Here is an 11508-nt window from a genome sequence, read left to right on the forward strand (position 1 = left end):
GGGCAATCTGAATGCGAGACAAAACTCCCCGGACGATGGCCTGAAGGGGCAGACGCAAGCCGCATTGCATTGACACTTGGTAAATCGCGACCGCCCCAGCAGGAGGGTGATCCGGCAAGTCATGCGGACGGGGGAGATAGGTGATGACCGACTCGGGGATGTGATACCCGATTCGGATTCTGTCTAAGTCCGCCTCAGTTAAAACTGAGGGAACCGGACCGCTTAAATCTTCCCCCGATCCTTCTCCTTCAGACTCGGCGTGCGCCGATTCATCGACAGGAACTGGATCAGAGGTTCCCTCGGCAATCAACATTTCATCTTCTTCCTCCTCATCTTCCTCCATGCCCCTTGGAAAGTTAGGCCTTCCCGGGCGGGTTAATAAAGACGACCCACCACGAGAAGGAACAACGGAAGCAGGGCGCTCCGCCGGAGCTTCAGTGACTCTCTCAGATAGAAAAGCAGCGTTGGCATCCACTGCTATCTCCGTCAGTAAGGAAGGCGATTCCGCAACATTCCAGAAACGTTGCGCTTCGCCTTCGTCTCCGGAAGCTCCCCCCTAGGGACTTCGAGAACCCTTATCCGCCATTATTACCTAATAAAGAGGAAGGAGAAACTCACCGGAGGGAGAAAGGAAAACGGAAATGGCGGAAGGAAGCGCTGACGGTTAAGAGAGAGGAAAGGAATAAGATGAAAGACTGAGAAGGCTCCAAAGGGAATGAAAAGTAGGAATGGCAATAGAAGTTCAAAATGTGGGACCCCCACCAATTTATAAGATTGCCATACGGCGGAAGTAATTAATGGGGAAATGATTCGACGCCTGCATCGATTCCCCCACTCGACACGTGGCACTCGTCGACTGACGACAATAATGCCATTGCTACGTGTCCAACCCTCATTGGCGGGATGAACGATTTGACGGCTGACGGCGCATGCGATGTCAGGAACCGAACCGCCTCCCGTCAAAGGCGACACGGAACGCATTAAATGACTACCTACTGTCTCGGACTAGGTTGTGAACCGACTCAAAACTCGCTACTCCTAAGTGTCATATGAAACACACGGAGTAGGGGGGGCTTACTGTTGGGGACAAAAACTACAAGTCCGCAGACTCGGACTTAATGCCTCAGGTCACCAAAGGATGTGTCAAATCCGATGCATGATTCGCTAAACCGAGACAAAGGTTGAGTCGGTTCGGACGACTCATCAATGCCTCGGGTCACCAAAGGATGTGTCAAATCCGAGGCATGATTCGCTAAACCGAGACAAAGGTTGAGTCGGTTCGGACGACTCATCAATGCCTCGGGTCACCAAAGGATGTGTCAAATCCGAGGCCTGATTCGCTAAACCGAGACAAAGGTTGAGTCGGTTCGGACGACTCATCAGCATTCCGGGCATGCGTCGGGTGGGCCACCTTACCAGATCGACCATCGCAAGATCAAGCCTCATCCCGGATATCTTGGGATAAGATCTCCGACCCCGAAGCTCACGGGATCGGATGAAGGCTCGAGATGGGCACGATCCTATCTCCGTGATACCAGGAGAAGATCCCGCGCACAATATCAGGAAGAGAATCCTCGTGCGATTAAATGCCCCAGCCAGCTATAAAAGAGGGACCCCTGTCACCTTGAGAGGTACGAAAAGAATTCTCTCTAAAAACTCCTCAATACACTTAGACCCAGAATCCAGGCCTGACTTTGGCATCGGAGGGTCCCCTGCTCAAGCCAGGGTCTCCTTTGTCCTCTCTCTGTGCAGGTATACGAAGGTCTGAGAGAACGAACCGGATATTTTCATCAACATCCAAAGTTCTAAGTACGCCACATTATAAGAAAGAGCGTGAATTGAATGTCTATCAATTGAAAAAATCTCCATGGCCACAAACTTTAGGATCAAGCTGATATTTATTTTTTTCCATCATCCAAGTCTATGTGATTTCATGGACAGGTTACAAATAAACATCACTGTGAGCCGCATGAAGGTTTAAAAAGTGAAAATCATTATTCTCATTGTTTCCTGTAATGAGGTCCACTTGATGTGCTATATCCACACACAGTCTATCAAAGTTTTCATATCATTCTAGCGCATGAACCTAAAAATGAAGCTCATTCAAGTTACAATTTGAACACACCACTAAAAACAGTGGGGATTGAATGAACCACTGTTAAAATGTTCTTAGGTCAACTGTAGAGTTTATTTGCCATCTAACATATTCACAGGATAACCGAAGACACAAATATCAGCTTGATGAGAGCATTCCGTGGCCATAATAAATTTTCCAGTGGTCATTCAATTCCTACCTTTTCCTATGGTGTGGTCCACTTGAGCTATGGATCTGCCTTCTTTTTGGGCTCATATACTACAATGATCTATAAAATGGACGGAGAGAGTGGAGTTGAGAAATACATCATGGTGGGGCCACGTAAATTTCACACATGAATATTCCATTGCTTGACTGGAGCGTTGACATATAGAACTTCCTTGGGCCCACCATGATCTAGACATTCAATCCATTCCTACGTAGTCATTTACCAATTTTCTCTTGGCATGGCACAACTAAATTATGTATGAGTATGTGGATAGGATATTGCTAGCCCTGCGGACCGTTTCCCTTTGTGTGGCCCACCTAAATCATAGATGGCCATAAAATTTGGGCCTTGTGAATAAATTTTGGTGTAATATCTCATGGTTAGAGTGGATTTTATAGTGGATTTTATATAATCATGATGGTGGTCCTTATGGAAATAAAGGGTAGTTCTCTATTGCATATGTTTTCTTTAATGTGGCCCACTTAAATCATAGGTTAGCATAATATTTTTGTTACTGGTTTAAAGTGAGATTTCACATCAAATGATCGCGAGTAGATCTTACATATACATCACGATGGCCCCATAAAAATCAAAGGCTGGTCTTGGGTGTGTTTTTTTTTTAGAAAAGCTTTTAACATTGTGAGAGGGATGCCCACCATAACATGGTAGGTAAAATCAACTCCAATCATTAGATGTGTGATTTTACATTATAGCTATGGTAAAGTGGGCCACACCAAAGAAAAAAGTTGGGAGAGAGATGCCAACCCTAGATATTTACAATGGCCATAATGATGATTATATAAAAACCACTTCAGCCATTAAATATTGCACCAAAACATAGGCCCGGTGCCCAAACATTAAGCCCATCAATTATTTAGGTAGGTCACATGAAGGGAAATAGTTTGGAAGATGAGTATTGTCCAATACATGTTTACTAATCGTGTGGTCCACCTGAAACACAAATGGGATTGATTTTTGGACCCTAGGCCTGACATGGGGTGACACACCTGGCCTTCGGGGTGGATTTCACATGAACCCATGGTGCGGCCACCCACAGCTGCCAATCCCAAGCGATGCAATTTTATGTTAAAATATTTAGTGCTTCTTCTCACATTTTTACGTCTTGCTCAACTAAGGTTCCATGTCTCTAGGTCACTTTCTCACATCTAACTCACTCCTTGTCTCTCTCCTTACGCGCCAACCGACTATACCCAGACCGTCCTTGCAATGGTTTGGTCTTTCTCTCAACTGCAAGGCCCTACAAATGAATGGATCCAAGATCACAAGCAAAACATGTTGGAGGTAGTGTGGGCCCACCAAAACATGTCTTTATTCCAGCTCAGGCTCAGGCCGGATTCAGCTTAGCCTTTCGTAAACAATGCGGGCTGGGCTCAGACTAAACTATTTTAGCCCATCATCAGCCCGAGCTAGGTTTGAGCTGAGGTTGAACAAAGTGGTTTGGGCTTGGACATAACTTGGCCCACCCCTAACCTGGACCGTTGACATCACAATCCGCACTTTGAGACATGGATTGTGTATCAGCTTTATCATTCGCAAACCCATTACTGACGACCTTTGAATCGTCAAAAGGCTCAATCGCCATCTGCCAGATAGACACCCCAATCGAATCCAATACCAACTGCAAAAAAAAAAAAAAAAACAAAATTGCAAAAACTGCTACTGCGAAAAGTGCAAAATCAAAAGAAATAAAATGCAGATACCTTCTGCTTCAGCAAGAAAAGATCCCATTCCGAAACTGACCCGTCGATGCTGGAAGAAAACAACCGGCCAGTCGGAGCCGTGGATTTCGAGTTCGGGCGGCACCAGACGAGAGAAGATACTCTGGAGTCGGGGTTTCCTTGGATAGTCTGCGGGACATGAATTCGCATAGTAACGCCTCAATGGAAAAAAATAACAGAAAATGAGAAATATACAGAATTTATTTATTTTTTTAATTACCAGCTGGCAGTGCCAGCCGACGGAGCCGGGAGAGACGAGCCAGATCTCCAGCGAGCCGTCTTCTCGTGCCGCGGCGACCTGGGAGGCGTCGATGCTGGTGGCGAGGGCTACGACCGGAGAGGGTTTCCATTCCACAGTGGCGTTTCTGTAAATTTGGAGGGTTTCCATGGGCGAAGTGTTATTTTGGCGGGGAGAGAGGGAGAGAGGGAGAGGTGGGGTTTTAGGGCGCCGACGGTTGGGAGGGTTCGGGTTTTAGGGCGAATGAGAAAGATAGAGAACGGTGACGATGAAGAGTTGAAAATGAGGCGGGAATCGAGATGGAGGTCGTGGCATCGATTCGCTACGGCTCCAGCTTCTTTAACAGAGGCCCACTTGCTGAGATGGTCCGATGATTAGTTGTGTCAATGGGCCAGTTTCTGTATTTATCCCCTTCGTCCATCCATTTTATCTTGTAATTTTAGGGCTTGATCGAGAAAATGAAGAATATCCAAAGCTCTAAGTAGGCCACGTTATAAGAAAGAGCGTGAATTGAATGTCTATCAATTGAAAAAATCTCCATAGCCACAAAGTTTAGGATCAAGCTGATATTTGTTTTTTACCATCATCATGTCCGTGTGATTTCATGAAGAGGTTGGATACCAAATAAACATCACTGTAGGCCCGCAGGAAGGTTTAAACAGTGAAAATCATTATTCCCATTGATTCCTGTAATGGGGTCCACTTGATGTGCTAGATCCACACCATCTATCAAAGTTTTCATATCATTCTAGTGCAGAACCACTGTTAAAATGTTCTTAGGTCAACTGTAGAGTTTATTTGCCATCTAACATGTTTCATAAGGCAACGGAAGACACAAATATCAGCTTGATGAGAGCATCCCGTGGACATAATAAATTTCCCAGTGGTCATTCAATTTCTACTTTTTCTAGTGGTGTAGTCTACTTAAGATATAGATCTGCCTACATTTTGAGCTCATATCCTATACTTATCTATAAAATGGACGGATGGCATGGAGTTGTGAAATACATCATGGTGGGGCCACGTAAATTTCACACAAGAATATTCCATTGCTTGACTGAAGCGTTGACATATGGAACTTCCTTGGGCCCATCATGATCTAGACATTCAATCCATTTATCCGTAGAGTCATTTACCAATTTTCTCTTGGCATGGCACACCTAAATTATGTATGAGTATGTGGATAGGATATTGCTAGCCCTGTGGACCGTTTCCCTTAGTGTGGCCCACCTAAATCATAGATGGCCATAATTTTTGGGCCTTACAAATAAATTTTGGTGTGATATCTCATGGTTAGAGTGGATTTTATATAATCATGATAGTGGCCCTTATGGAAATAAAGGGTAGGTCTCTAGTGCATATGTTTTCTTTAATGTGGCCCACTTAAATCATAGGTTAGCATAATATTTTTGTTACTAGTTTCAAGTGAGATTTCACGTCAAATGATCGCGAGTAGATCTTACATATACATCACGATGGCCCCATAAAAATCAAAGGCTGGTCTTGGGTGTGTTTTTTTTTAGTAAAGCTTTTAACATTGTGAGAGGGATGCCCACCATAACATGGTAGGTAAAATCAACTCCAATCATTAGATGTGTGATTTTACATTATAGCTATGGTAAAATAATCAGAATAACTCATGATCCAGGTGGGCCACACCAAAGAAAAAAGTTGGGAGAGAGATGTCAACCCTCGATATTTACAATGCCCACAATGATGATTATATAAAAACCACTTCAGCCATTAAATATTGCACCAAAACATAGGCCCGATGCCCAAACATTAAGCCCATCAATTATTTAGGTAGGTCACATAGAGGGAAATAGTTTGGAAGATGAGTATTGTCCAATACATGTTTACTAATCGTATGGTCCACCTAAAATACAAATGGGATTGATTTTTGGACCCTAGGCCTGACATGGGGTGACACACCTGGCCTTCGGGGTGGATTTCACATAAACCCATGGTGGGGCCACCCACAGCTGCCAATCCCAAGCGATGCAATTTTATGTTAAAATATTTAGTGTTTCTTCTCACATTTTTACCTCTTACTCAACTAAGGCTCCGATGTCTCTAGGTCACTTTCCCACATCTGACTCATTCCTTGTCTCTCTCCTTGCGCACCAACCGACTATACCCGGACCGTCCTTGCAATGGTTTGGTCTCTCTCTCAACTGCAAGGCCCTCCAAATGAATGGATCCAAGATCACAAGCAAAACATATTGGAGGCAGTGTGGCCCACCAAAACATGTCTTTATTTTATACACTTCTTTGGGCTCCAGGTCAGGCTCAGGCCGGATTCAGCTTAGCCTTTCGTAAACAATTCGGGCTGGGCTCAGACTGAACTATTTTAGCCCATCACCAGCCCACGCTAGGTTTGAGCTTAGGTTGAACAAAGTGGTTTGGGCTTGGACATAACTTGGCCCAACCCTAACCAGGACCGTTGACATCACAATCCGCACTTCGAGACATGGATTGTGTAGTAACTCACCACGATATAGCGTAGTGAGTAAAGTCTGTGGGCTCATGGTAATGTATGAGGCATACATCCATTTTCCTAGCATATGTTGGAACATGAAGCCAATTTTGAAGCATGTCCAAAGCTCGAGTGGACCACACCACAAGAGTAGTGGGAATCAAATGCCTATCATTAAAAACTTCATGCTATATTTGTGTTTTCACTTCATCCGTGTTTATGTAACCTCATGAACAAGTATATTACAAATAAACATCAGTGTGGGATCTAAGAAGGTTTCAATGGGGGACATCATTATCCACACATGTTTTCTTTGGTGTGGTCCACTCGAGCTTTGGATGTGTTTCAATATTAGGTTCATGCCCTAAAATGAGCTGGAAAAATAGATGGACACCGTGGATAATGACACATACGTCACGGTGGACTCCATAGAGTTTTATATAGTGTAGTGAATTACTACAAAAACATTTTTTACACACACTAACACACTCACACCACATGGGCACTTGATCCATGGTCTCAATGTTGAAAGTCCTGTGAGACTACCAATCACCTTAACCTTTGATTTTCAAGGTTCAGATGCAAGCCATTAAAACTTCTTTTTATTGTTCCAAGTTCATATGAGAAAGTGGTGGTCACAATCATCCCATGGGCGTAAGTTTCTTTCTTGTAGTGTCTCTTATATTCAGCAAATGAATGGACGAGATTGGGCATTGATGGGCATGACTCTTCTTTTTTTTACACACCCACACACACCACATGAGTACTCAAACTCATGACCTCTGGGTTGTTGGATTGGGTGGGTTGGTTGGGTGAGTTGACTAGATTATTGGACTGGATAGGCTGATCGGGTGAGTTGACTCAGCAAGTTGACTGAGTGAGTTGACTCATCAAGTTGACTCAAGGTTATAGGGTTTTAGGTTCCCAGGGTTTTAAGATTAGGTTGACTTAGTTGAATTTAGGGTTTGGGATTAGGATTCTTAGGGCTTAGGCTTATAGGGTTAGGGTTTATGATTGTAGTTTTAGTTGACCATCTACTGGTTCAAACTTAATCAACTTATCAACTTAGGGTGTGGTGTCTACATTGAGGAAGACAGAGTGACTCTTGAGAAAAATCACACAAGCTTGAATCAAACAGACATGTTTATAAAGGTGGTTCGTACAGAGAAGTTTAAGTTATGGGCAACTTTTCTGGGCTTTGTGAAGACTTGACAAAGGCAGAGTATGTATGAGAAGCGATAGTGATGGTAAGGTTATGATGTAGGCAATTAGAAATAGAGCTTGGAGTTGTGATTAATGATAATTGAAGACATGGTCGAGATTATTATCAAATGTCTTAAATTTATTTGTAATTAGGTCTATTGATGACATTGATAGACCACTCGTCCCCATTGAGAAATTTTTTTTTTCCTTTGCTTGTTGGATAATTTTTTAGTATAAATCGATTTGATTGAGGGCAGCTTTGATCTTATTAATAGGTCATCAATGACGCTTGATATGATTGAAGGTCCCATCAACTGACTTGCGTAGTTTTGCGAGATTGAGGTTCTATTTCCTAGTTCATTTTTTATCATTTTTAATGGGTTGTAATTGGGGATTATGGTATTGAAAACATGCTAAAGGCTTTTGGTGGCAAGGCGAGTTCAAAGGTAGGGTTTTTGTGGTATTCAATATGTATTCTCGAATTGGTAAGCTCTTACATATCCTGTAACATTGATTATCATAGTGAATTCGTTATTGCCTTGTGCTGTGTTTTTTCTCATGAGGATTTTTCCTCATAAAACCTTGTGTTCTCTATGTGCTTGGTTTGTTTGATCTCTTATTATTTGATCATAACTCGGGGTTGCTTCTGTGTATCCCCCAACAGGATGGTCCATATTAAAGGTGGGCTCCACATGATGGGCAATGGATATTGAAGTTGGGCCCCACATGATGAACAATAACATTGATGGTGGACCTCAATTGATGAATGGTGCACATTAAAGGTCGGGCCATAATGATGAATGACCCACATCCAAAGTAGGCCCCATATGATGGACAACCCACATCAAAGTTGGGGCCCACACAATGAATGGTCTGCATTGAAGGTTGGCCCCACATGATGGATGTTGAATGTGGGGGTGACTGAACAAACTTGAAGAATAATTACTTATGATATTGAAAGCTAAACACACATTTTTTACTTTTTAGTTGATAAGTATGTTGGTATTACTAAACATATTTATTGACTGAATAAGTATAAACCAATATAAGGTATTTATGCATAAATAGCTTCTTATTCAAAGTAACTTCGAACCTAAATGCCCCTAAACATACTTATTTGCAAAATAAATAGAAACCAATATAAGCTATTTGAAGCATAACTAGCTCATGTCAAATAACTTACAATCCAAACACCTGTGAGGCCCATTGGGATGGTAAATTACTTTAGATAAATTACCTATGCCGCAAAGCACTCTACATAAGTTATTTATGCCTTGAATAACTTACTTGATTTTTACTTAGTTAATAGATAAGCATATTTGGTAATTATGTCATTGAAATACTAGTCAGATAATGCAAATTTTGGGGATTACCCTGATGTATGTCCATCTGTTTTGCCGGCTCATTTTAAGGTACTTGTACAAAAATGAACCAAATACATAAAACAGTGGTGATTCATCGCCCACCATTAAAACTATAAAGCTGATACAAAGCTTTTGTGCCCTCGAGAAGTTTTTAATTGTGGGTGTTTAATCACCATATTTCCTGTGGTGTGGTCCACCTGTGAATTAGATATGCTTCGTTTTTGGGTTCATGCTCTAAATTGAACCGGAATAATGGATGGACGGCATGGATACATAGTACTTATATCAAGCTTGATCCAGTTTCACCGGTAACCGGGCATATTGGTATCCCCGACCAAACCTAATCTGCTCTCCTCACGCTGGACCGGATTGAAGGTGAAGCCAAGGCCACCTACCTAGGGCTCACCGTGATGTTTCTTAGCAATCCACTCCGTTCATTCATTTTACCCGATCATCTTAAAAGGTGGGCCCAAAATCGAGGGGGATTTAAAACTTCAGTGAGCCACGTGGTATGAAACACTAGGAAGGGCAATGCCTACCATTAAAACCTTGGCTACACCCAATCGTGCAGATAGGGCCCACCATGAAGCATGTTGAGAATCCACCCGATCCATCCATTATTCAAGCTCATGTTAATGGGCGGGCCCAAAAATGAGCCGGATCCAAAGCTTAAATGGGCCACATTGAAGGAAACAATGGAGATCGAACATCCACCATTGAAATCTTTCAAGGCCTACCGTGCTGATTACATGCCATCCAAACCGGTCATAAGGTCATTCCCACACTCTAGGATCATATGAAGAAATTGGTGGACGGTGTATATTTCAAAAAATCAGTGTGGCCCCAGTGACTATTTCAACAGTGGAGGTTCAATGCCACTGTTTCAAAAAGTGTGGCGCACTTGCGTGTTGGACATGGTATATTTTTCAAAAAACCTTTCCTTTTTAAAAAAAAAATTATTTGATTTGGATCTTGAATACCGTTTTCTTTATACCTTTCCAAAACAAATAGAAATCCCTCCACCACGGTGATATATTCCAAAAAATTCAGCTCCCCCATTCTAATGGTGGGGTTTAACAACACCGTTTCAAGCTGTGTGTTCCACTTGAGTACTTGAGTTTTGGATCTTCATTATAATTAGGCCCACCAATGAGCTGGAAAAATTGGTGGATAGAGTTAACTTTTCATAAACATCACTGTGGGCCACACGACAACTAGTGCGGTTTCAACAGAGGACATTCAATACCACTTCGTGTGGCCCACAAAAGTGTTGTATCTACCTTATATTTAAGTCCACCCCTTAAAATGAGCCAAATAAAATGATTGACAAGGTGGATTTCCAGAAAACATCACAGGTGAGTTCCCAGCATGGCACAAATAGAAAGCCCATACATTTATCGCGTGGAGGATTCATCAATGGTGGAGCTCATTTGCATGGGCCCCATTTGGTTTGCTGATAGAGGCCACTAATCCGATGGGCTCAGCATTCTTCATGAACGAAAGCCTACATTTGCATCGACTTGTGGCTGAGGCCACTCCATTTTATCCCTTGGATCTTTCTATCATCGGAGCAGTTCCCCTTTTTACTGACAGGCTTCGCACCCCTGCATCACTGCTACTATTTGGGGCCCACCTCTTTCCTAGCATTGGGTGGCTCGTGTGTCGGATGTCCAGGCCTTTCATCAGTTATGTAAAACCATGAACATGCCCCAGGATGGGTCAGGCAAATCACACCCATATGAGGATGGCCCAGATCGCTGGCATGCAAGATGTTAATCACCATGGCCCATCCAGCCCTTGGTCTAAAGAGGAATTACATGATACATGGTTCAGTAATCCAGGCCATTGACCTTTCGAACCCCAACAAGGATGGCCTACTCCCAGAATACCCCTCGATATGTCAATCTCAACCCTTCAGTCCAAATCCTAGATATAGGTGGCCAGGAAGTAAATCTAACAGCCCACATTCAACAGGAAAAAACAGAAATCCTAACATAGAGGTACTTCAAATCTGGGAATTTTGGGGGCATGCTCCATCGCCTGACCAATGGTTCGATCACCAAGCAATGGATCCCACAGGCCATATCATGGTCAGATTTTCAGGCTGGCCCAATAACAGATGGGACACACGCCTACTCTCAGGGCCAGCGCAGTCTCAATCAGGCCAGTATATATTTGTGATGGA

The 11508-nt window shown here is 43.0% G+C and overlaps 1 protein-coding gene across 1 annotated transcript; it reads right to left on the reverse strand.

The window, feature by feature from the left end:
- Positions 1-3789: 3789 nt before the first annotated feature.
- Positions 3790-4661, reverse strand: LOC131228888 (WD repeat-containing protein PCN-like). Its single transcript, XM_058224733.1, has 3 exons — positions 4263-4661; positions 4025-4171; positions 3790-3942 (listed from the first exon to the last, which is right to left on the reverse strand). The coding sequence occupies exons 1-3, from the start codon at positions 4428-4430 to the stop codon at positions 3790-3792; spliced, it is 468 nt and encodes a 155-aa protein (XP_058080716.1). The 5' UTR covers positions 4431-4661.
- Between the last annotated feature and the right edge of the window lie 6847 nt (positions 4662-11508).

This window comes from Magnolia sinica, chromosome 16 (assembly GCF_029962835.1).
Source record: "Magnolia sinica isolate HGM2019 chromosome 16, MsV1, whole genome shotgun sequence".
In the NCBI taxonomy this organism is placed as follows: Eukaryota; Viridiplantae; Streptophyta; class Magnoliopsida; order Magnoliales; family Magnoliaceae; genus Magnolia; species Magnolia sinica.